This window comes from Dreissena polymorpha, chromosome 3, assembly GCF_020536995.1.
Source record: "Dreissena polymorpha isolate Duluth1 chromosome 3, UMN_Dpol_1.0, whole genome shotgun sequence".
NCBI lineage: Eukaryota > Metazoa > Mollusca > Bivalvia > Myida > Dreissenidae > Dreissena > Dreissena polymorpha.
This window is the reverse complement of record NC_068357.1, coordinates 146181252-146209177: the sequence shown is the minus strand read 5'-3', so window position 1 is coordinate 146209177 and position 27926 is coordinate 146181252. Positions and strand designations below refer to the sequence as shown.

Below are 27926 nucleotides of genomic sequence, written 5' to 3'. Positions count from 1 at the left end.
AAGATTGACATTTGGTAAAGATTGAATGAACCAACTCCTCTCAGATGAGCGAACTAGGGCCATCTTGGCCCTCTTGTTAATATTAGTTTCTGAACAGAAATGCCAGGTCATTGGGCAAAAATTAAAATTTGATAACACAAAGGTATGGAAAATTTAAAGCTTGTTTTTTACACTTAAATTTCTATCAACTCTTTTTAAGATGTTAATTTGAGTGGCAGCCTTCTTACATAATCCTTGTATATGCAGAGCTCCAGATAAGGTTTTGTGAAATTCTTAAATTACTACCAGATTTTCAAAAGGAATTCTTAACTCTGAAATTTTATTCTTAACGTTACTACTAAGTTTTGGAAAATAATTCTTATTTTTTTCTAAATGATTTAAAAATAAATAATAATGGTTATTTTCATGCAGAATAAATCAAAATAAACATACTAGCAACTTTATTTATGCGAGTTCAACAGTGTCTTTTCAGTATTATACAATGTTATTTTTCAACTACCTTCATATGCACAAACTGTGCTTAGATTGTATGCCATAGATGAATTTTTACATATATTTCACAATAAAAACGGGTCTCCCCTTCAATCTTTTCAACGATTAGCCACGGGACTTGTCCCTACCACTTGTTCAATGTTGTTTTTTTGTGTTTAAGTTTGGACCTGTCGTGTCGCGTTTTTGTTATGCTTTTCCGACTGTGTCGGCAACTGAACAAACAACATCGAATAAGATCTTTTCTATAATGTCTTTCTTAACATTTAAGTTTGGCTCACTTTGCATACAATATGTTAAAAGCGTGTTTTCGGACGCTTTGCAGTTTTTTAGGACGTTCTCTGGGCGCCGCCATTTTTTTTTTTGACAGATAGACTGTATACGCCGCTTTTATTGGAAAAAATGCGCTTTGTTATACAAACCCGATAACCATTCTATATAAGCACCGCAAAGATTTTTAATACGCGAAAAGAACTCAATAAAAATCTATACGATCCGATGTAAAAATAATATTCGTAACTTGATTTTGAAATTCTTAATGGTACGACAAGATTTTAAAATAAATACGTAACGGACTTAAAAATAATTCGTAATTACGAAAATACGACCCTTATCTGGAGCTCTGTATATGTGTATCAAAATTAAGTTTATGTCAATACCAAGTAGTTTTACAACTTTTTCACAAGTTATAGTGGCATCACCTATCTTAAATGAGGGATTTTTACAAGAAGTTGATTTGCCTTTTGCAAAAGATTGAAATTTGTCAGGGCTAGCTTGCATCTTGTTAAAATGAAACCAATCAATAAATATGTTACTTTCATGTTGTAAGACACTTATAAGTTCATCAAAGTTTGTTGTGTAAAATGAAAGAGTATTATCATCTGCATAATTGTAAAGGGTAGATTTGTTTATAAAATAATAAATATCATTAATAAAGACATTGAACAGTAAGGGCCCCAGAATAGACCCTTGGGGTACTCCTTTTGTTATACTGGCCCATGAACTAACTGTATCTCCTATTTTAATATGCAAAAAATTCTACTCAGTTGACAAAACGTTGCTATCCATTTAAATTTTGTGTTGTAATTTTGATGGTAGTTTAGGCTTTGAAAGTACACACATGTTAATACACCCTTATACGAAAGATGAGCATATATTCTCTATCATATGACAAAGTAGTTCTGGCTACCATAACTTTAAATGTCGCTTTTTATGATTTTTGACTGGCGCGACTTTAAAGTTACGGACCAACCCCATTAGGAAAGTCAAACAACATTAAAAGCAAGAAATAATTTATTTTTATTTACTTTGTTATTCTTTCGTATCCACCATATTGGGAATCTGTAGTAATTTTGCCAACTAAAAGTGTCGCAATCGATTAGGTCGCATTATTTTGCAATCTTCATGAAATTTAGTCAGAAGATTTGTGCAGGTGATGTCTGTTGTTTGCAATGGAACGTAACATTGTATATGTCCCACTATTGTCAAGAACCAATTGTCAATTCTGATGTTGTTTGGTAACAACTCGAAACACTCGGTAAACATTCTTGAAATAAATCGATGCTGCACTGTGCTACTGACAGTCGTTAAGTACGTTAATGAAAATGATATTTCCGGAAATATCATGAACCGGCAAACACGTAATAATGTTATTGTAAAAACTGCAAGTGGGTTACAATCTTTGAAAGCAAAAATTACCGATGATCAGACGATCTTGCATTTTACCACCTTTTGAAATGTTTGTAGGCAATGTTCAAAGGGCCTTTGCCATGTCTGTAATATTAAAATACCTGTTATTTTCACCGAGTCTATAATGTTGTTTTTTAGCTTGGCTGTTTTTCGGAGAAAACCCGAGGTATTGCCAGCTCGTTGTGCCGTCCGCTGGCGTCATGCTTTAACCTTTACATCGGCTCTAAAAGCAAAGTGCTTCCACCAACAACTTTGAAACTTAATATGTAGATGCACCTTGATGAGTTCTACACGCCACACCCATTTTTGGGTCACTAGGTCAAAGGTCAAGGTCACTGTGACCTCTAAAAAAATTAATCTGACAAGCTTTCATTTATTCAAAACTGCACACGGTGTTATTGTTAAGTTTTAAGTAAATACAAGGTTGTTTTTTAAGATTAACAGAGTAAGTCAGCCTGGTCAATATTAAGTGACATGCCATTCCTATATGTTTCTTTCTTCTTTACACAAGCAAATTGCCAAGTAAGACATCAAAAATAAATATAAAGCTTTACTCTGTTTTGCATTATTTCCAGGTATGGAGGAACATGATGGCCACACATGTGACCTTTGTAAGGTCACATACGCCACAGAAACTGTAAGTAGACTTAAGAGACATAATTGTGTTCCAACAAATATTGAAAGCTCAGTAATCATTTCACAAAGTTTTGTTTTATACAGTAGGTATAAGTTGAAAATGAACATGACTTGAAAATACATGTACATGGACAATCTATGTTGTTTATCAATTTTATTGTTTATGTTCTCGATGGTTCTGAGTTTGATTTAATATTTTTGAATGTCAATAAATATTGTTTTATTATTAATTATTTACATTTGATAAATGGTCTTAATAGCATGGTGTATATTGCAAAGAATTAGTCATTGTATTGAACATTACTCTACTGATCGTTGATAAAATCATTGATAATTGAAAAACTGTAATAAATGCGGAAAGTGTTGTCCCTCATAAGCCTGTGCGAACTGCACAGGCTAATCTGGGACGACACTTTACGCACATGCATTATACCCAGTTTTCTCAGAACACGACTCATATAAATTGTATAAAATAAGTTTCAATACTTAGTTTATCTCCTATCAAGTTCTATAACTTACATCTTAGTAAATGTAATATTGAAATAAAGTTTATTGTTTATTTTATTATTTTAAAGTATTTTTCAGCAAAAAGAACAAAAACATTAACTTCCCAATTTTAGGACGCAATTAATTCCAATCCAAAGGAACACGCCCCATTCCCATTTTTTTTTTTTAACTGGCATAAAGTGTGGTCCCAGATTAGCCTGTGCAGTCCTCCTAAACTGGATTTTCATTTAGAAGAGACTTCTTTTAACGAAAATTTCCATAAAAGTGAAATGAGTCCTCCCTGATTAGCCTGTGTTAACTGCACTGACTATTCTAAGACAACACTTGATGCACATGTTTTAAGCCCCGTTTTACCAAAGCGATGTTCATAGTTTTCTATGAATTTTCAGGAACTTGAGGACCACAACTGGTCATTAATGCATCACATCAAAATTGAAAAGATCAAAAAGTAAGTTGTCTGACACCTGATGATTAGGTGTTTAATATTGTTATATTTACTACAAATAGTTACATGTTCTGGTGCATGTCCTTACATTATTTTTTGGCATGATATATTTTATTACACAGTTTGCTATGAAAAATCTTGGGTCAGAAATGAATGATGTTGGATGCTACTTCAACAGAGCAGAAAAAGGGGAAAGCCAATTAAGTTTGTTTTTTAAAGTTAAAACCATTAATTAGTGGATAGGCGTAAAGTAATGCTTCTAATTTAAGTTTTAGATATGAACATTTGCTAAATATATTGACAGATATTCATCACACAGCCTTGATGAGAAGCCTAGAAGGAAAATGTGACTCTGCCTATTTCATTATGTATTGTCTCTGTATAATTATCCCCCGCCATAGGCGGAGGGATATTGTTTTGGCATTGTCTGTCCGTCCGTCTCTCCGTCCGTCTTTCTGTCCGTCTGTCTGACACTTTTGAGTCAGGCCCTTTGTGTCTTGAAAAAATGCTTTTTTGAGTTTCAAATATAACACTTTTGTGTCCAGAATTGGCGGGGATATCAATTCAACGAATTTGCTTGTTAGCTCACCTGAGCACAATGTGCTCATGGTGAGCTTTTGTGATCGCTTTTTGTCCGTCGTGCGTCATCAACATTTTGCCTTGTGAACACTCTAGAGGCCACATTAATTGTCCGATCTTCATGAAACTTGGTCAGAACATTTGTTCTATTGATACCTCGATTGAGTTCAAAACTGGGTCATGCTGGGTCAAAAACTAGGTCACAAGGTCAAAAAAAAAAGACCTTGTGAACACTGTAGAAGTCACATTTGATGCCCAATCTTAATGTAACTTTGTCAATATGGTTGTCTAAATGATATGTTGGTTGAGTTCAAAAATGGTTCCGGTCCGTTGGAAAACATGGCCGCCAGGGGGCGGGGCAGTATTCCATATATGGCTATAGAGAAACCTTGTGAACACTCTAGAAGTCAAAATTTTTGCCCAATCATCATGAAACTTGGTCAAAACATTGGTTTCATTGATATCTCGGACGAGTTTGAAAATGGTCCAAATCGGTGAAAAAACATGGCCGCCAGGGGGCGGGGCAGTTTTCTCTATATGTATATAGTGAAAACATGTGAACACTCTAAAAGTCACATTTTTGGTCCAATCTTCATGAAATTTGGTCAGAACATGTGTTTTCTGGATATGACGGTTGGATTTGAAAATGGTTCGGATCGGTAATAAGCATGGCCGCCAGGGGGGGCGTCATTTTCCTTATATTTATATAGTAAAAAAAAAGCTTGTCAACACTCTAGAAGTCACATTTTTTGCCTAATCTTATACAATTTTTTCTTAACATCGATTTTATAGATATCTCGGACGAGTTTGAAAATGGTCATGATGGGTGGAAAAACATGGCCAACAGGGGGTGGGGCAGTTTTCTCTATATGTATATACAGTCAATCTTGTATTTAGGGACCACTAAAGGGAGTAACCAAAAGTGGTCTCTTAATAAAATGGTCTCTAAATTAAAAAAGGCCATTTGGGATAAATGCGGACCTTTTATTTTAAATCCAGATGCAGGATTATCTCCTTTTGATACAATGATGTCAGCTTGTGTAATCAAATGAATCTAAATATAAATAAAATGAATAAAAGAAAGTTTTACTTAAAATTAGTTTTATTTGTTCTCTCTAATTCTAAATACAATGTAAATGGTTTGCACTGCAGAGATCGGGTTTTTCCGACTCCAAACTCATTTGTGATAAATTTACATGCACTTTTACTCTTCGACACTTCCAATACCCGAATTTTCTCATTTAACGTTAACACTTTCCGTTTTGACATTTTAATTTCTGCATTTAAGCTTATATATATATATATATATATATATATATATATATATATATATATATATATATATATATATATCTTACTCGATTATGGTACATAGGGAAATAAATAAAACACCTCGATTGAAAACTAAATAAACAGACCTGATTGGAAAATTTACTAACACAAACTTATTAGCATAATAACATGGACAATTTTTTAATGAACGGATTTCGACACATATTACAGATTAATAGTTTAGTAGTTTATTTTTAACACCTCTCAAGAACACTGTGGAAATGTTTGACACGTCGGCGCATTGTTTCTGCAATAAAATCGGCGATCAAATTTGTCACTTAACGTCCCAGATAATAAACTCATTAATCTGTAGACTGTTGGCAATACATCACTGTATTATTCAACACCACAAATTGATACGCAGTCAGCATTAACACCGGTCAGAACCGGTCATGGAGACAAAGGAAAATGGCTGGTGTGAAATCAAAACAAATATGTAATCGATCATCTTATCAGCTTAGATAAACAATTAACACTGATTTGTACCTGAATGGTCAACAGATTTACCACTTTTACCGCAAAGCGGTCGCTTAATTCAAGACTTTGACATCAAAATACACTAAAATCAGTGGTCGCTGGTCGCGTTAGACAAAAGTCGCTTAGTACAATATGAAAATGTAGTAAAAACGCTCGGGCGGGATTCCAAGTGGTCGCATAAGACAAAGGTCGCTTAATTCAAGTGGTCGCAAGCACAAGATTGACTGTAGTGAAAACAATTCATGTGAACAGTCTGTTAATGAAAGATAACCTGTACATGCATACTTTCTAATAGTTAACTCCCTTGTTAAAACCTTGTTAACACTCTAAAGGCCACATTTATTGTCCAATCTTCATGAAATTTGGTCTCAATGATATCTTGGATGAGTTCGAAAATGGTTACATTTGCTTCAAAAACATGGCTGCCAAGGGGCAGGGAATTTTTCCTTATATGGCTATATATGGCTATAGTTAAACCTTGTTAACACTCTAGAGGCCACATTTATTGTCCAATCTTCATGAAATTTGGTCAGAAGATTGGCCTCAATGATATCTTGGATGAGTTCGAAAATGGTTACGTTTGCTTGAAAAACATGGCTGTCAAGGGGTGGGGCATTTTTGCTTATATGGCTAAATATGGCTATAGTAAAATCTTATAAACACTCTAGAGGCCACATTTATTGTCCTATGTTCATGAAACTTGGTCAGAAGATTCATCCCAAAAATATCTTGGAAGGGTTAAAAAATGATGCTGGGTGGTTGAAAAACATTGTCGCCGCTTCGTCTGTCTGTCCGTGTGTCCGTCCGTCCGTGCACAATTTTTGTCCAGGCTATTTCTCAGCAACTCATGACCGAAATTCAATGAAACTTTATGGGAAGCTTTACTACCAAGAGGAGATGTGCATATTATCAGCGGGTTCTGGTAAGATGATTTTTAGCTCATCTATTTTTTTCCAAAAAAATTATGAGCTATTGTCATCACCTTGGCTTTGGCATTGGCGTCGGCGTCCGGTTAAGTTTTGCGTTTAGGTACACTTTTCTCATAAAGTATCAATGCTATTGCATTCAAACTTGGTACACTTACTTAGTATCATGAGGGGACTGCGCAGGCAAAGTTAGATAATTCTGGCTTGCATTTTGACAGAATTATGTGCCCTTTTTATACTTAGAAAATTGAAAATTTTGGTTAAGTTTTGTGTTTAGGTCCACTTTATTTCTTAAGTATCAAAGCTATTGCTTTCATACTTGCAACACTTACTAACTATCGTAAGGGGACTGTGCAGGCAAAGTTATGTAACTCTGACTGGCATTTTGACGGAATTATGTGCCCTTTTTATACTAAGAAAATTGAAAATTTGGTTAAGTTTTGTGTTTAGGTCCACTTTTTTCCTAAAGTATCTTAGCCATTGCTTTCATACTTGCAACACTTACTAACTATCAAAAGGGGACTGTGCAGGCAAAGTTATGTAACTCTGACTGGCATTTTGACAGAATTATGTGCCTTTTTTATACTTAGAAAATTGAAAACTTGATTAAGTTTTGTGTTAAGGTCCACTTTTTTCCTAAAGTATCAAAGCCATTGCTTTCATACTTGCAACACTTACTAACTATCGTAAGGGGACTGTGCAGGCAAAGTTTTGTAACTCTGACTGGCATTTTGACGGAATGATGGGCCCTTTATACTTGGAATTTGGTTAAGTTTTGTGTTTTGGTCCACTTTACCCCTAAAGTATCATAGATATTGCTTTCATACTTGGAACAATCGCAAACTATCATAAGGGGACAGAAAAGGACAAGTTGCATAACTCTGGTTGTCATTTTTTACGGAATTATGGCCCTTTTTTGACTTAGTAACTTTGAATATATGGTTACATTTTGTGTTTAGATTCACTTTACTTCTAAAGTATCAAGACTATTGCTTTAAAACTTTAAATACTTTCATGCTATCATGAGGTTACTGTACCTGGCAAGTTGAATTTTACCTTGACCTTTGAATGACCTTGACTCTCAAGGTAAAATTATTTAATTTTGCTAAAATTGCCATACTTTATTTATGATTCGATTCGATTGATACTTTGACAAAACAACTCTTACCTGACATACCACAATTGACTCCCCCCCCCCCCCCCCCGAATCCCCCCTCACTTCTCCCCCATTATATTTTTTTAGCTCACCTGATTGCTCAGGTGAGCTTTTGTGACTGGTCTTTGTCTGTCATATGTCCGTCCAACCGTCCATAAACATTTGCTCATAAACACTCTAGAGGCCACATTTCTTGTCCATTCTTCACGAAACTTGGTCATAAGCTTTGTCCCAATGAAATCTCGGCCGAGTTCGAAACTGGGTTGTGCCGGGTCAAAAACTAGGTCAAGAAAAAGAAAAACCTTGTAAACACTGTAGAAGTCACATTTCATGCCCGATCTTCATGTAACTTTGTCAAAATGTTTGTCTTAATGATATCTTGGTTGAGTTCAAAAGTGGTTCCGATCCGTTGAAAAACATGGCTGCCAGTGGGCGGTGCAGTTTTCCTTATTTGGCTATAGAGAAACCTTGTAAACACTCTAGAAGTCACAATTTTTGCCCAATCATCATAAAAGTTGGTCAAATCATTGGTTCAATTGATGTCTCAGACGAGTTCAAAAATGGTGGAGATCAGTGAAAAAACCTGGCCGCAGTTTTCTCATTATGCCTCCCCCCCTTTCGAAGAAGAGGGGGTATATTGTTTTGTTCAAGTCGGTCCGTCCGTCCACCAGATGGTTTCCAGATGATAACTCAAGAACGCTTAGGCCTAGGATCATGAAACTCCATAGGTACATTGATCATGACTCGCAGATGACCCCTATTGATTTTCAGTTCACTAGGTCAAAGGTCAAGGTCACGATGACCCGAAATAGTAAAATGGTTTCCGGATGATAACTCAAGAACACTTATGCCTAGGATCATGAAACTTCATAGATACATTGATCATGACTTGCAGATGACCCCTATTGATTTTCAGGTCACTAGGTCAAAGGTCAAGGTCACGGTGACCCAAAGCAGTAAAATGGTTTCCAGATGATAACTCAAGAATGCTTATGCCTAGGATCATAAAACTTCATAGATACATTGATCAAGACTCACAGATAACCCATATTGATTTTCAGGTCACTTGGTCAAAGGTCAAGGTCACGATGACCCGATTTAATAAAATGGTTTCCGGATGATAACTCAAGAACGCTTAGGCCTAGGATCATGAAACTTCATAGGTACATTGATCATAACTCCTAGATGACCCCTATTGATTTTCAGGTCACAAGGTCAAAGGTAAAGGTCACGATGACCCAAAATAGTAAAATGATTTCCGGATGATAACTCAAGAACGCTTAGGCCTAAGATCATGAAACTTCATAGGTACATTGATCATGACTGGTAGATGACCCCTATTGATTTTCAGGTCACTAGGTCAAAGGTCAAGGTCACGGTGACCCGAAATAGTAAAATGGTTTCCAGATGATAACTCAAGAACGCTTATGCCTAGGATCATAAAACTTCATAGGTACATGGATCATTACTGGAAGATGACCCCTTTTGATTTTCAGGTCACTAGGTCAAAGGTCAGTCACGGTGACCTGAAATAGTAAAATGGTTTCTGGATGATAACTCAAGAACGCTTATGCCTAGGATCATGAAACTTCATAGGTACAACGATCATGACTCGCAGATAACCCTATTGATTTTCAGGTCACTAGGTCAAAGGTCAAGGTCACGGTGACCTGAAATAGTAAAATGGTTTTTGGATGATAACTCAAGAACGCTTATGCCTAGGTTCATGAAACTTCATAGGTATATTGATCATGACTCGCAGATGACCCCTATTGATTATCAGGTCACTAGGTCAAAGGTCAAGGTCACAGTGCCAAAAAATGTATTCACACAATAACTGTCAAGGTCACGATGACTCAACTTAGAAAAATGGTTTCCGGATGATAACTCAAGAATGCTTACGCCTAGGATCATGAAACTTCATAGGTACATTGATCATGACTCGCAGATGAAATAATGATGAAACTTGACCAGGATGTTCGTCTAGACAATATCTAGGTCAAGTTTGACATTTGGTAAAGATTGAATGAACCGACTCCTCTCAGGTGAGTGAACTAGGGCCATCTTGGCCCTCTTGTTTAATATTGAAGATAGCAACTTGATATTTGACATGCATGTGTATCTCATGAAGCTGCACATTTAGAGTGGTGGAAGTTCAAGGTGAAAGTCATCCTTCAAGGTCATCCTTCAAGGTAAAAAAAAATAAATTCAAAGCGACGTTCTCATGAAGCTGCACATTTTGAGTGGTGGAAGTTCAAGGTCATCCTTCAAGGTCAAGGTCATCCTTCAAGGTCAAAGGTCAAAAACCACATAAAAAATTTCAAAGCGGCATTATCATGAAGCTGCACATTTTGAGTGGTGGAAGTTCAAGTTCAAGGTCATTCTTCAAGGTCAAGGTTATCCTTCAAGGTCAAAGGTAAAAAAAAATATTCAAAGCGGCATTATCATGAAGCTGCACATTTTGAGTGGTGTAGGTTCAAGGTCAAGGTCATCCTTCAAGGTCAAGGTTATCCTTCAAGGTCAAAGGTCAAACAAAAAATCAAAGCGGCGTTATCATAAGCTGCACATTTTGAGTGGTGGAAGTTAAAGGTCAAGGTCATCCTTCAAGGTCAAAAAAATAAATAATTCAAAGCAGCGTTCTCATGAAGCTGCACATTTTGAGTGGTGGAAGTTCAAGGTCAAGGTCATCCTTCAAGGTCAACGGTAAAAAAATTAATTAAAAAATTCAAAGGGACGTTCTCATGAAGTTGCACATTTTGAGTGGTGGAAGTTTAAGGTCATCCTTTAAGGTCAAGGTCATTCTTCAAGGTCAAATGTCAAAAAAATAATATTTCAAAGCGGCCTTCTCATAAAGCTGCACATTTTGAGTGGTGGAAGTTCAAGGTCAAGGTCATCCTTCAATGTCAAAGGTAAAAAAAAAAAAAAATAATATTAAAAGCGGCGCAATAGGGGGCATTGTGTTTCTGACAAACACATCTCTTGTTTTTTTCAAACATGGTTAAAAAACACAAATATTTATTTGTATAATTTTATTTTTCAAATACCCCAATTTTTTTTTTTTGCATTTTTTTGCATTTTTTTTGCATTTTTGGAAGATAATGTAATAAATGACCACACCCCCACACTATACACCCCTCTCCACTCCACCCCTCCATCCTTTGTGATTGAAATTGAGATAGGTCCCTACACCTTTAAAAAGATAAATAGATGAGCAGTCTGCACCCGCAAGGCGGTGCTCTTGTTCACAGAGGTATGGCCCTTTGAAATTTTCTATAAAAAAATTATTGTCCCCCAACTACTGTGCCCTCAAGACGTTTCCTTTTATCTGAATATATAGTGCAATATTGTGAAAAAAAACAAACTTGGGGAGCATCAATCGTCTCCGACAGTTTCTTGTCCTTATATGGCTATAGTAAAACCTTGTTAACACTCTAGAGGCCACATTTATTTTCCGATCTTTATGAAACCTGGTCAGAAGATTTGTCCCAATGATATCATGGATGTGTTCGAAATAGTTGTGGTTGCTTAAAAAACATGGCCACCAGGGGGCGGGGCATTTTTCCTGATACGGCTATATATGGCTTTAGTAAAACCTTGTTAACACTCTAGAGGCCACATGTATTGTCCAATCATCATGAAATTTGGTCAGAAGATTGGTCTCGATGATATCTTGGATGAGTTTGAAAATTGTTACGTTTGCTTGAAAAATAGGGCTTCCAAGGGGCGGGGCATTTTTCCTTATATGGCTATAGTAAAATCTTGTTAACACTCTAGATGCCACATTTATTGTCTGATCTTCATGAAACTTGGTCAGAAGATTCATCCCAATAATATCTTGGACAAGTTCAAAAATGATGCTGGTTGGTTGAAAAACATGGCAGCCAGGGGACGGGGCATTTTTCCTTATATGGCTTTAGTAAAATCTTGTTAACACTCTAGAGGCCACATTTATTTTCCTATCTTAATGAAACTTTTTCAGAAGATTTGTCCCAATGATATCTTGGATGAGTGCGAAAATGGTTTTGGTTGCTTTAAAAACATGGCCACCAGGGGGTGGGGCATTTTTCCTAATATGGCTATATATTGCTTTAGTAAAACCTTATTAACACTCTAGAGGCCACATTTATTGTCCGATCATCATGAAACTTAGTCAGACAATTTGTCCCAATGATATCTTGGATGAGTTCGAAAATGGTTCCGGTTGGTGGAAAATCATGGCCGCCAAGGGGGCGTGGCATTTTTCCTTATATGGCTATAGTAAAACCCTGTTAACACTCTAGAAGTCATATTTATTGTACGATCATCACGAAACTTTGTCAGGAGATTTGTCCCAATAATATCTTGGACAAGTTCGAAAATGGTTCCAGTTGCTTGAAAAACATGGCCACCAGTGGGCAGGGCATTTTTCCTTATATGGACTTATGAATCTTCATGAAACTTTGTCAGTTTATTTGTTTAAATGATATATTGGATGTGTATAGAAATGGTTCTGGTCTGTTGAAAAACGTGACTGCCAGGGTGTTCACTAGTCATGAAAGCTGGTAAAACATTTTGTTCTAATGACATCTTGGGCTGCACAGAACAGGTCAGTTCCTTTGAATCTCAGGTGAGCGACTTTGGGCCTTGTTTTTTTCTCCTTTCTGCTGGTTTCCTTCTTTTAATTTGAGAATTTCTCAACAAATAGTAATTTGCTTAATTGTTTCTGTATACAAGGAAAAAGGTTGTTGAACCCTGTTTTTTCCCCCAAAATACCACCATTGGTACTAGAACAGTGATTCATGTTCCCAAGTAATATCTTGACTATTGCTTGTATGTCAGGTCACTGTATTCTGACAGAGAAAAGAGGCGTAGTATGTAAGTGCTATTTGACGTGCCATTGTCCTGCAGGGTTCTATATTGGGGACAGAGTGCACATCTGGGTGGTGTTGTTGCTAAGAATGTGATGGGATCTATCAATAATTAGAACTCAATTTAGTTATCATGAATCAGGGCTCGAAATTAACACTCGCACACTCACAAAATGCGAGTGCAAAATACCGATTGCGAGTTAAGTTTTAAGCCACTAGTATTTTTTGGCAAGTAAATAAATAGTGAAATAAACAATGAGTAATATTGCTAAATGCGCTCGACGTCGTGAACCATAAACCGTAGGTCAATTTATAGAACGTTCGAATACCCGTATGCAGAAACGTGCACCTTGTATGTAGACTTGTATACTTATAGGGCAGATACGCGGATGGTACATGTATTGGTACAAAGAACGTGAAACAATCTACTCATTTACACGTGTTCATTGAACTTGAACAGGCATGGCGTCGAAGCGAAAAATAACTAGTTTCTTTTTGCCCACATACTGAAATAACAACACGAAAGATAAAGCAAAGTTAATCGTTAAGTTAGAAAAAAAAACAACGGAAATTAAATTGTTTCCAGCAAAATTTGCGAGAATGTTTTTGATTTTGCGAGTTGGTATTAAAGCTGCTCGCAATGTTTTGCAAGTAGAAGAAAAAGTTAAATTCGAGCCCTGTGAATCTCAAGAAACAGCTAGTAATGGGAGTGTTACTGTGTTAATTGTATTGTCAATGAAATAATTGTAAAAATAAAAGCAACACTGATTTTATTGGAATTTATATTTTTTTGTTAAATATAAATTTTTATAATATCAGTTTTTGTTCAATGATTTAAGAGCTACATTTTGCCTTCTAGAACTTTAGAGTGTGTTTATAAGCCCATGGATTTTGATTTTATCAAACTAAAAATCAGGTATAAACTAAAAGGTAATTTTGCAGGTGCTAAGCCTGATTTGCAGAAGGGGAAAATAACTTGACATTTTTGTGAACTATTTGTTGAATGATGACTAAGGTACCTTATTTCATAGGAGATAGGCTTCACCTATGTTTTTATGATGAATTTTGTGGTCGTGACTATGACTTCTTAAAACACAAAATAAGGGAATGAAAGTTTTTCGTTAAACTGAGTGAAAAATAGTTAAGCAAATATTGTGAGTTTTTATGTCCCCCACTATAGTAGTGGGGGGCATGCAGTACAGCCAAAGCGGCACAAACATAATCCGCGGCTACGCCACGGCCAGATTATTAGTCCGCGGCGGCCGAATCGTGTGTTCACGCGGAGTATCCCCGTGGCACTCGGCATCGATCCGCGCAACGACGCCGAGTCTGTATTAACCTCGCGTACTTTCGCGGAGTAAATCCGCCGCATACGTACGCAGCGGATAGAGTGAAAAGATATCCACCTACATGTACATACATGTATGTGTAGCATAGAATTAATTACGCGCAACTGTTTATGTTTCGTTCGATTATCATTATGAAATTTTTAATCTGAAACACACTTCCGAATTTTAATGCTAACGCGTTCTTTGGAAAATTCTAGCGTCAAATAAACAGTGCTAATATCCTTTGTTTCATAAAAAGCGCGCGAAAATTATGCAGACATGTAGAACGTTGTTTGGAAAGTTTGGGTGTATTTTGTGTTGTATAAATACATGAACATCACATCAGGCGTAAATCGCTTGTTCAGTGGAGAAAAAAAACGCCCCGATTAGACGTTATTTCATCATCTCTATAAATAGTAACAAATGCCAAAATGTATTTGATACTTAAGGAAATATCGAGAATGTTTGTGTATCGTAAATATTTACCAGCATTTACTTTAAAACTGGAATATACGGGATTATCGGGTAATTAGTAGCGATATTAACTGTATAATATGAACAAAATAAAACGTGTTTATATACGCATATTCAAACAATAGTTATAATAAGCTGATGATTAACAAAACTACAAATACGTCGTCACCGTCTTGATTATTGATGTGGCTTAAAACTGCTAATTTTCTCAGCTAAAATATAATAGCGGAATCAACATGCAATTAATTTATAAATTCGCCATATGCTGGAGCCTTGACAACTTGTATGTGCAAAAACATAATTACGTGACCTTGTTTATGTGTGAAATACATACGCTACGGGCAGGAAACAAACTTAATAATTGGCCAGACACATTAACTATGCTTACATGTATATGCTAATACAATCCGCGCACAATAAATTTATTATGATTTTAATTATTATTATAATTGTTCTTTCAAAATTTGTTAACTACATGTAACTAATAATTTTTAAAAAGATTTTTTATTTCATGATGCGCATCGACTCGGCATCATGTCGCGGATCGCGGCATGCCTCGGCGGACAGATGCGAAGTTTCGCGGCGAAATGCGACTTGCCGCCGCATACTGACGCGGCTTCAACGACTGACGTGGCATCGATTCGTTTCGCCTTGCCGCCGCGGATCGCGAAATACGTTTGTTCCGCTTTGGCTGTACTGTATTGTTTTTGCCCTGTCTGTTGGTTGGTTGGTCTGTTGGTTGGTTGGTTGGTTGGTCTGTTGGTTGGTTTACGCCAACTTTAACATTTTGCAATAACTTTTGCTATATTGAAGATAGCAACTTCATATTTGGCATGCATGTGTATCTCATGAAGCTGCACATTTTGAGTGGTGAAAGGTCAAGGTCAAGGTCATCCTTTAAGGTCAGAGGTCAAATATATGTGGCCAAAATCACTCATTTTATGAATACTTTTGCAATATTGAAGATAGCAACTTCATATTTGGCATGCATGTGTATCTCATGGAGCTGCACATTTTGAGTGGTGAAAGGTCAAGGTCAAGGTCATCCTTCAAGGTCAGAGGTCAAATATATGTGGCCCAAATCGCTTATTTTATGAATACTTTTGCAATATTGAAGATAGCAACTTGATATTTGGCATGCATGTGTATCTTATGGAGCTGCACATTTTTAGTGGTGAAAGGTCAAGGTCATCCTTCAAGGTCAGAGGTCAAATATATGTGGCCCAAATTGCTTATTTTATTAATACTTTTGCAATATTGAAGATAGCAACTTGATATTTGGCATGCATGTGTATCTCATGGAGCTGCACATTTTGAGTGGTGAATCCTTCAAGGTCAAATATATGGGTCAAATTGCTCATGTAATGTCACTTCTGCAATATTGAAGCTAGCAATTTTATATTTGAAATGCGGGTGTATCTCATGGAGCTACACATTTTGAGTGGTGAAGGGTCAAGGTCAAGGTCATCCTTCAAGATCAAACGTCATATAGGGGGACATTGTGTTTCACAAACACATCTTGTTATATATGATAAGCCAGTAAACAGAGATAATTTGGTTTGTTATGCATTCAATGTTTAGTAGTTTAACAGTCAATAAATAAATAAAAATATATATAATTATTGTGTTAACTCTATTATTAAGCTATGTGTTCGTAAATTAGAAACCCAATGTTGATAATCACAAATTATGTTATGAAGTCAAATGTAGGTTTTTTTGCAGTTTAATGTTATATTATGCCCCCCTTCGAAGAAGAGGGGGTATATTGTTTTGCACATGTCGGTCGGTCCGTCTGTCCGTCAGACCGTCCACCAGATGGTTTCCAGATGATAACTCAAGAACGCTTAGGCCTAGGATCATGAAACTACATAGGTACATTGATCATGACTGGCAGATCACCCATTGATTTTCAGGTCACTAGGTGAAAAGGTCAAGGTCACAGTGACTCGAAATAGTAAAATGGTTTCCAGATGATAACTGAAGAATGCTAAGGCCTAGGATCATGAAACTTCATTGGTACATTGATAATGACTGACAGATGACCCCTATTGATTTTCAGGTCACTAGGTCAAAGGTCAAGGTCACAGTGACTCAATATAGTAAAATGGTTTCCTGATGATAACTCAAGGATAATTAGGCCTAGGATCATGAAACTTCATAGGTACATCGATCATGACTGGCAGATGACCCCTATTGATATTCAGGTCACTAGGTCAAAGGTCAAGGTCACAGTGAAAAATAAAATATTCACACAATGGCTGCCACTACAACTGACAGCCCATATGGGGGACATGCATGTTTTACAAACAGCCCTTGTTAATCAATTTGGTTTTATCATTGAGTTTAAGTCAATGCAACAATCTGAACATTCTGATTCATTGCATGTGCTTGTAATGGGGTTAGAATCACAAATAATTTTTTCAAATTCATTAATTTTGTTTGAAAATGTTACAATATTAACGTAACTTTTGAAAGTTAAAACATATGATTCCTTCTTTATGGTTCTGCATTGTAGGGGCTGCCCCCACAGTTGCACACTGTGCATGGAATCGTGTGCCAACATCATTGAGTACGGTAAACACCTGAACGAAGACCGACATAAACATGCGCTGAGTCGCAGAGGAAAGCAAGATGTGGAAATGCTCGACTCCTTCTCTGGGTAATAATTAATATAAATTATTGTCAATGACTTATGTTTAAAGGCTATATAAAACCTCAAAATGTGTGGTCACATACCATTAAAAAAATCAAAAAATGATTATGATTGACCATTAAAATTATCATTAACTTTTTAGCTCACCTGCTCAGGTGAGCTTTTCTGACCGGTCTTTGTCCGTGGTATGTCCGTAAACATTTGCTCGTAAGCACTCTAGAGGCCACATTTCTTGTCACATCTTCATGAAACTTGGTCAAAAGCTTTGCCCCAATAAAATCTCGGCCGAGTTCGAAACTGGGTTGTGCCGGGTCAAAAACTAGGTCACTAGGTCAAAAAAAAGAAAAAACTTGTAAACACTGTAGAAGTCACATTTCATGCCCAATCTTCATGTAACTTTGTCAAAATGTTTGTCTTAATGATATGTTGGTTGAGTTCAAAAGTGGTTCTGGTCGGTTAAAAAACATGGCCGCCAGAAGGCGGGTCAGTTTTCCTTATTTGGCTATAGAGAAACCTTGTAAACACTCTAGAAGTCACAATTTTTGCCCAATCATCATGAAAGATAGTCAAACATTGGTTTAATTGATATCTCGGACAAGTTTGAAAATGGTCCAGATCGGTGAAAAAACATGGCCGCCAGTGGGCGGGGCATTTTTCTCTATATGAATATAGTGAAAACATGTGAACACTCTAGAAGTCACATTTTTGGCCCAATTTTCATGAAATTTGGTCAGAACATTTGCTTCCTTGATATTAGAGTTGAGTTCGAAAATGGTTCCGGTCAGTTGAATAACATGGCTGCCAGGGGGGGGGGGGCAGTTTTCCTTATTTGGCTTATGAGAAACCTTGTAAACACTCAAGTCACATTTTTTGCCCAATCGTCATGAAAGTTGGTCAAAACATTGGTTTTATTGATATCTTGGACGAGTTCGAAAATGGTCCAGATCGGTGAAAAAACATGGCCGCCAGTGGGCGGGTCATTTTTCTCTATATGTATATAGTGAAAACATGTGAACACTCTAGAAGTCACATGTTTGGCCCAATTTTCATGAAATTTGGTCAGAACATTTGTTTCCTTGATATGAGAGTTGAGTTCGAAAATGGTTCCGGTCAGTTGAATAACATGGCTGCCGCCGGGGGGGGGGGCAGTTTTCTTATATTTATATAGTAAAAAAAGCTTGTGAACACTCTAGAAGTCACATTTTTTGCCCAATCATCTTTAAACTTGGTGAAAAGATTGGTTTTATATATTTCACATAATTAATGCCATAATTATTGCCCTTAGATTGTCCAAATTTTCATTAAATTATACAAAATCCTTGTAAACACTTTAGAGGTGACAATTTTGTTTCAGATTTTATGAATCTTGGTCATAATATTTTTTTTTTGTTAGCAAAGTTTTATGTTTGGTAAGGGTGGGTCAACTCAAAATATAGGTCACCAGGTCAAATCTTACAAAAATAAAATCACTCCATATGCCAGAGTATTGGTTCAATAAGGATGAAACTTGACCAGGATGTTTGTCTGGACAATATCTAGGTCAAGTTTGACGTTTGGTAAAGATTAAATGAACCGACTCCTCTCAGGTGAGCGAACTAGGGCCATCTTGGCCCTCTTGTTGTAAAACTTCACTAGAGATAGAAGAGCCTATGCCTGGCGTCGTGCACCTTGTATTGTCAACTTTTCCCTTGTTACCACTCTAGAGGCCACATTTTACACCCAATTTGGATAAAACCTCCTCAAAATGATAATCTGGACAAGATATGGGTCAGATGCGTCCAAATACAAGGTCACCATGTCAAATCTAGAAAAAACCTCTGACCGCTTAAAAAGCAATATTTATGTCTCAATCTTTCTTAAACATGAGCAGAATGTTTATCTTGACAATATGAAGGCTGGGTTTGTACTTATTTCACATGGTAAAATTTTCTAAAAGTATTTTTATCAATCTATCACATTTATGACTCAAGCTTGACAAAACTTGGTCAGAAAATATTCTGGAAAATATTGATGCTTACTTCAAATGTGTGTCAAACAACTAGGTCACCAGGTCAGATAAAAACCTCATTAATAAATAACAAAAACTTAATAGCTGGATTAAAGTTTGCTATACTGTATTATAAAACATTGTATTGGTCACATGTGACTACATTAAACACTGTATTATAAAACATCGTATTGGTCACGTGTGACTTCATTAAACATGACTAACCCAATATGATTAGCTACCCACCTAATACTGAAAACTACACAGACATCATGTGAAGTAGCCGAGCCAATGAAAAACAAACAAGTATTTTGTACGAGTTTAGTAGAAAACATTACACTGACAGCTGAGATGAGCAATTTTTAGGTCTTGATAAAAATTATTATACTTTGCATTTATCTGATGTAAAATTTCATATGTTTACTTTTTTCTTAATAATCTTATCAATTAACTCCTTAATGTTCACATGCATTTTACGTGCATTAAACAGGGATCAAGCTAGACTCCAATTTTTGGGAGGTCACTTCTCCCTCAGCTCTGGAGAGGGAGAAGTGAGGCAGTTTTAGGGAGAAGTGGATCTTTTGCGATCACCAATGGACCATTGTGAACCATGACCCAGGGGTTTCACTGGCCCAAAAAAAGTTGTTGCCACTTTTTGGCAGTGTCAAAACTGTCTATTATTCCAACCTTATTAATATGAACAATCATTTAGGACAATTATTAAAAGAAACTTTACTACATTACATTAATGTCATTGACTGTATTATCATTTGAAAAAGTATGGTAATACATAAAAAACTATAGATACCTTCATAAGTCATACCTTCATAAGTCTTAATAAGCTTTATTTGTATTAAAATAACTTTTTTTCATCTTGATAAACAACACAGATAACCAAAATAATATAATAATGTTAACATCAATGTAACAGTATGCTGCATAAATGTTTCAAAATTAACTAATTAATTTTAAACATAGAATCTCACCAATTTACATGATTTGAAAGGGAACAAGAAAACATAAGAAAATAAAGCATCTCACTTCATATTGTTAAACAGTTATATTTGATCATTTGGACATGATATACATCAGCTTTGACAGCTTCTGTTGTTAAAACGTTTTCTGTAAGTGGTGGATGATTTCTAGGCTCAAATAAATGAATGTTTTTCACGCATATTTCTTGACAGAAAGGCCCAGATAATTGCCACCATCCATTCTAGTTGCCTGAAATATCATAAAACATAGTTTTACAAACTATCAACAACAAACCAACACGTAAATGTCCCTATCTTAAAATGTCCGAATTTTTAACATATCCAAAATATAGTACAATGAGTGAATGGTATACTTTTTATTTCCGAAATTGTTGGTTTCTTAATCAAACTTTACCTTTCCCAAAATATTATAATAATGAAACTATTAAACAGAAATGCTCACAAATTCCTGTTGAAACAAAATTTCATGTGTTTTTGTGGAGAAATTGTTTTGTTAAATGCTTTTGCCAGGCCCGTGGTATTGACAGTCACTATTGATTAAATGGTAAAGAAATAGCGGCCCTAATAATCGTTATAATTTTTATCGTAGTGAGAGTTTGTCACAGTGTTACTTTATTTATTGCTGACTATCATAAAGGCGCCGTTCATCCGATAATAACCCCCATAAAACTTGACAACAGCAGTAAAACACCGTTTGTAACACTTACACGCTGCAGTCATTTCACTCTTGCTTGGTCAAGAGATTCCTGCCAAATACCCGAATGACGAGCGCTGTGAATGGTTGCTTATCAATTTTCAATAGGTAATTTACTACGCCATGGGGCGGAGTTTCGTCGATTCGGTCAGTTGATTGACTTTGGCGTGTATTCGGTAATAAACAGAAGCCACTTAGATAGCGCTGCGGATATGATAATTGCCAGATTTTAGGGCGAAGTGATATCGCCGGTGCTTTTGATCCGGGCGATTAAAGGGAAGCCATGGCCATATAATCGCCCAAATCACCCAGTTGCTTGATCCCTGTTAAATCATTATGCAGGAATTTTAATATTGTTCCAGTCCAGGCAACATTTTTGATGATCGAAAAGCGCAAGAACTTGTTGACACTACTAGTTCAGGTCAAGCGTCACTCTCAAAAGAAGAACCAAGTATCTGATGTGCCACTTCATAAGCCAGACATGTATCCAAATAATTACACGAAAGAAGCATTCCCCTTCTTAGCATTTCCCTTCTTACCTCCGAAGATCTATCAGCAACAACAACAATCACAGCAACAGGGGCAAGTGTTCCTTGGTCAGCAATGGGCATCAAATGTGAATCAACCCCCTAAAGGGCTCTTTAAGGTCCCAGGGGCTCTAGGTCATCAGAGGACAGTTAGTGATAAACGATTTGATCACCCAGCAAATAATGAACACTTCTATATGGATAATTTCAATAACATGAATTGGGAGGATAACAATTTTTACAGTCAGCAGCAATTAATGAATCATCAGGAGTGGGGAAACCAAGGTGTCAGGGCGGGACGCGGTCAGTTTCACAGAGGCAGCAGACGGGGAAGCTTCGATAGCAGTTTTGAAGCTCCTGGAAACAGGGTTAGTAGGTCGGACCAGCACAATTGGGATGGTTCCAGTCATAGGGAGCAGCCTGAGAGAGGCCGGGGCATGCTGAGAGGCACAGGACACAGGCGATCCATGTCGTATGACAATATTTCACCAGAAAGCACGTCGTCTTCAGACTCGAGTCTTAAGCGCCGCAGAGAGAATGAAGATGACAGACAGCCTGGCAAGACGAGGCGTTTTGTTGCCCCGGATAGTTACCAGTCATCATCTTCGTCTGGGTACCAGTCTGGGAGGACAAGACGCTTGATCGATGAGAAGTCTAATCAGAGGCCTCGCAGTCGTAGTACCAGTCGAGACCGGTCGTCTTCGCTGAGAGATTTTAGATCTGATTCTGAAAGTGAGGGTCGTCTTAGTGCACGGAAAGTCACCTGGTCTGATCAGCAAATGGTGTCCTCCACGTCGGAAAATGCAGAGAAAAAAAGTTACAGAAACACTGGAAATGCAGCAGCAGTCGTAAATGATGAACCAGTTCTACCAGATTCTTCTTCAGAATCTGATTTAAAGAATCTTCCTAAACATAAATCCAGAGTCGTGAACTCCAAGACTGAAACTGTTACCAGCAAACTCAGGCAGTCACCTAGATCACCCAAAAAGCCTGTTATAGCAGGTGATGAAACTGAAAGTGTTCTTGAAAAAGCTGAAAAATTGTGTAAGAAGTTGCGAAACGAGCGGGAAAAGGCAAAGACTAAAAAACGTGAAGAGGAAAAGATTAAAAAGTTGGAAAAAGAAACAGAATTGAATGAAAAGATAGCTTCATTGTCTGAAAGGAACAAATCTAACATTAAGGGGATTTTAGACTCTGAAGTTGAAGCGATCATGAGCAAAAGGAGTTTATCTCAGAATGATGTCAGTTTTGTTGCCTCTGCAGAACGTCCCAACTCAGTACAAGGTGCTGCGTCAGCAGCAAACATAAAGACATTGCCAGAGTTCACTGCTGACACAGAGATTTCCAAAAGAATAGCTCAGACCCAGGCTGATATTGCAGCAATAAGGGCCAAGATCGAGGCAAGCGTACATAGCGAGTCCCCAGTCCAAGAGCTGGTCAGCGAACCTCCTAGGTATCCAGGGGGGACAGAAAGAGTCAATCTTGTAAAGATGGTCAACAGCCCACGAACGACAAAAGAAAGATTGGCTTTGGCCGAAATGGTACGAAAACATGTGGTATCTCAGAACAAGCTCTCACTTCCGCGATTTAACTTGAAATACTCTGATCTGTGCTCAAACAGTGATAAGCAAGATGAGTACACGAATATCAATCTAGACAGTCTTGCGCCTGATATTAAGCTGCAGATTGCAAATATCATTGAGGCTGATGTGAAGCCTGATATATCAGAACTGCAGAAGCTCCTAGATCAAGCAAGCGTTGGAAATGAGCAACTTGACCCTGATATTCTAGCTGAACTTGGGATTAGAACTACCCCTGACAGGGTTAGGTCCAATCCAGTTTTCACTCCAAGTCCAACTTTAGGTATACCAGTGCGTGAAAAAAGCGTTGAAAATAATGGCAACACATCAACTACAGCAGCAGCTTCAAAGGAAGTAAGGAATGTTGACAGAGCCCAGTCACCAGTAAGGCGATTGTTTTCAGGAAATACTGATGAATATAGGACTGTAAATGGCACAGCAAAAGATGCCACTTCTAAAGAGAAAGAGCTAACAACTCGTGATCAAGTGCCAGCAAATAAAGATAAATTGTCCTCTAGTAGCTGGAAACCTGATGACTTGCAAACAAGTGGGGTCATGTCATTGAGACGGGTTCAATCACCTGTAAATAGCATCTCATCAAGCTTGCCTATGTCTATGCACTTCACTGGAAGAGCTCCCCAGCAATCGTCATCAGAAACTGCACCACAGAAAAATGTTGCAAGCCCTATGGAAGTAAGAGTCGTTCCAGAGGTGAGAGTAAAGCAGGAGAAAATTGACAGTGGTTATGATCAGGCCATCAAAATGACTGGGCAGACAGACAGCAGGGATAGACAAGATTATGTTTCAAGAACTTCTGGTAGGATTCACTTTTCATTGTTAACTATGGAAATTGAACTTTCTTATGAGATTTGACTACTTATCTTTGGTATACCACTGTATGCTTAAGAGCATACTTAATAAGACACTGTCTAATGTTTTTGCAGATCTTGATATTCTTAGTCATTTGGGAATTGGTTACCAGTGATATCAATGACTTATGTTGGAATCATATGTTATTGTTCCCATTAAATATGAAAGGCTTTTTACAATGTTGACCATTACAAATAAACATTATTTGTAATCATTTTTTATTTCAAAAATTATTTTCAGTTAATTTAATGATAGGTATTTTCTCAGAAAACAAATCAGAACGTTGTATTTTTATAGAAATTAGAACTTTTAGCAGGAGAAGCTTCTAATGTCTATTATGAATTTTACATTTACTGCTTTACTGCTAATCTGAAACATATTTGTTGATTCTTTCTCCTTACAGAACTGCAGGATATGGACATACGTATGACCGGTACACGCACGGTGCAGAGGTCCATACACACCAGGAGCCTTTACTCAACGGACGATATTCCTGTCAGAGAACAGAGACATTCACCCGTAAGTGTCCTCCTATTCCCGGCCCACTCTCTCCACTGTTCCCACCATCACTCCTCTTGGCATCATATTCTAAATCTGTAGTGATTGACAATAATTAAATAAATATAACAAATTCTTACTCATATACAGGGCTTTTGTATTTAGTCGCAGATAGGCTGAGGTCTTTGAGAAAAATCCCCATTTCACATTTGTAAAATCTTGCTCAGAAATCCTTCAATAGGGGAAACATGCATGGTTTGTTAAAAAGCTTGCTTTGGGATATTCCTGTTGATTTAAGACTGTGAAAAGAATTGTATACCTTGTACAAGTTAAAAATCTCAGTAAAGATAATTTTGAATTTACATGTTATGAAAGCCATGAAATCACTTTAAGTTAAATAACTGTTAATGGAGGGAAATACAAAAATAAAATGAGAATACTCCCCAATTTTTAAACCTAGCCAGTATTAAAGACATATTATATTATTGTTTGCTTCCAGGGAAACACAACTTTGGAGAAAGTGAGTAAAATTTTGGATGCAGTGCCTGCCCCTATTGTTGAATCCCCATCTGTGAAGACCCACCGGCCCCCCACGTCACCTGCCAGTCCTGTAGCCATGGTGATTGGCAGCAGTCCCTCACCCCCTAGTGGTGCCAGTCAGATGGAGGGCACAGGAGTACATGAAAAAGGTGAACATATACCACAGAACAAAAATGATTAAATCAGGAATAATTATCTCACAGTGACATGTTAAGCACCTCAAAATTGAACTATACATTTTTAAATTTCACTAAATAAAAGAATGAAACTCATAAGTCCTACATACGCGTCTACATATGGCAGATATTTAACACTATCTCAACTCCTACAAAAATGACCTAATCCAATTGGCTTAGACCGGTCATGTGCCCATGGTAAATATATGTCCGAAATCATAACAAATTACGTCAAAATATAAACCATCGATTTTGCCATTCATGAAGGTGGTATAATAAATGTACAAGTAAAATTCCCTTAGGCATTTTTTAAAACAGAACATTCGAGTTTTCTCAACTGGTTTTGTCATTTGCTATTTCATTGTTGTTTCGTGTGCTGTTTTATCAGATTTTTTTTCATCAATGTCAATTTTATTAATCCGTGTAAGTCTATACCGATGTTTTAAATCGTTGTCAACTCGATAATAGCTTACAAGCATGCTCTGAACCAAACAAATGTCTGTGCGTAGGTTGGCTACTGACAATAATAAACCAAATTATTAAGAAATAATTCGTGTACGTTATAGTTTGTTGTCAAATAACAAATGGCCGATAGTTTAGAATTAGATGCGTAGGGATTAAATCACGTGAGCGAAGGATTTGAAACCATGCATCTAATTTTCCGCTCGTGAGTTATTCAACTAACAAACTATAAAGTTCGCGAATTATTGCGATTCTAACACGGTTTTACTAAAGATTTATACAATTTATATTATTTTTCTTGTGTACTATTTTATGTGAAGTTCCGCCCATAAAAATAACTTTCGGCTCTTCTGTCGATCAGATCCGCGACTTTCATTCAAAATTATATTACCAGGTTATTACGCTGGTGGAAAATGTATCGGCATGTTTTGTTAAGTTACAGCACGTGCTTTCAGACGCGTCTTTATGGATGTGACTTTAATCCGCTGTTCACAAGTTTTTTATTCTTGGTCTGACGTGCAATAAACCGGTCATGACCGGTTTAGAGACTGCAGCGAATATTTTATCCACGGACACTAGATGAGGTCAATATACGCTCCGTGGTTTATCACACCTAATCGAAATAAGAATGTCATTAGGGTGTGTTAGCATTGTACACTTTGTAATCGAGTTCATGAAATGGGAATTTTAGCAAACAAAATCGGACCAACTGTTTGGGATTTTCAATCGGTCTTTCATGACACCAATTGGTCTAGGACCGACAAAACCGAAAAAAATATGATCCCTGATATTAACAATGGTCTTCTTCTCCACCTAACTCTGACTCAAGAAGGACAGTTGTAAGTATTGGCAGAAGTATGTGATTAAAGCTCTGTTTAACCAGTTAACTCAGAATAAGTGTGAGCAGGTAAACTGACAACCATGATATGACTGAAATAATGTCAAAAATGGCAAAACAAATAAATACAAAACAAAGATTCATATAATCATATGTACATTAGTGAGACACTTATGTTGCATTTCAGGACACTAACAAAAATAAAAACTTGATTCATACTTTATGCATATATGAGTCGTGTTATGAGAAGACTGGGCATAAAGAATGTGCATAAAGTGTCGTCCCAGATTAGCCTGTGCAGTTTGCACAGGCTAATCGGAGACGACACTTTCCGCCTTAATTGGATTTTTGCTAAGAAGAGACTTAATTCATTGAAACAAAAAATGTCATAAAAGCGGAAAGTGTCGTCCCTGATTAGCCTGTGCGGACTGCACAAGCTAATCTGGAACGACACTTAACGCACATGAATTAAGCCCAGTTTTCTCAGAACGTGACTCATATAATCCCATAAAATCCTGTATGTAGCAAATAAGGTTAACATAGCAGAGAAGCACCTGGACAGTTCCCTGACCTCCCAGGCGACCATCTTGGACGAGGTGTACCGTGTGAGTCTTCACGAGGAGACCGTGCGTGGAGAGATCAACTCGGTGGACCTGAAGATTGATCGGCTCACCTCCCTCATAGAGGAGGCCTCACAGCAGCTCAACCGCTTCAGGGACGAGCGCAAGCAGCTCCTCGAGGAGGAGAAGTCATGCAGGAGCAAACGACTCAAGCTCCTAGAAGGTGAATTTGTTATACCTGTTTTGCAGATTAAACAACTGTTAATTTAAAGAAGCCTGTTGTACAAGAAGCATTGCAAGAGTTGGGCAAAATGTTAGTTTCTGCCAAAATGCGAATTTCTCCCCAAAAATTGGTTTCTTTATTTGTGTAAGTCACATAGGCTGTTATTGCATGCTTGGTTGTGAATAATAGGGGAATTTAAGTGGATGATAGATAGCCTGATCATTTCACTCTAGCTCCAGTGAGTCAATTTTAAGTTTAGATCATTTCACTCTGGCTAGGTGAAAAGTTTGAGGGACATTTTGTAATAATAGTAATTAAAATTGTAATAATGCCAAATGCATGTCACTGTTATGGCAGTTTGGCATTGAGCATTATTTTTGTAAGCAAATTCCGTCATATTAATAACATCAAAGTACACAAAATATTAATACTTTCTAA

At 37.0% G+C, this 27926-nt stretch overlaps 1 protein-coding gene across 4 annotated transcripts in view; it reads left to right on the top strand.

Moving 5' to 3' along the window:
- Nucleotides 1–3710: 3710 nt before the first annotated feature.
- LOC127871814 (uncharacterized) overlaps nucleotides 3711–27926 on the top strand; it is a 68806-nt gene continuing 44590 nt past the window's right edge. For 2 of the 4 annotated variants that reach the window (XM_052415016.1, XM_052415019.1), the window contains exons 1-6: nucleotides 3711–3769; nucleotides 17401–17544; nucleotides 21577–24138; nucleotides 24595–24710; nucleotides 25189–25378; nucleotides 27231–27488. In XM_052415016.1, the coding sequence (XP_052270976.1) occupies nucleotides 17517–17544; nucleotides 21577–24138; nucleotides 24595–24710; nucleotides 25189–25378; nucleotides 27231–27488 (3154 nt within the window). In that variant the 5' untranslated portion in view covers nucleotides 3711–3769; nucleotides 17401–17516. The remainder of the gene's footprint in view (nucleotides 3770–17400; nucleotides 17545–21576; nucleotides 24139–24594; nucleotides 24711–25188; nucleotides 25379–27230; nucleotides 27489–27926) is intronic. The other 2 variants (XM_052415018.1, XM_052415017.1) reach the window with 2 other exon arrangements.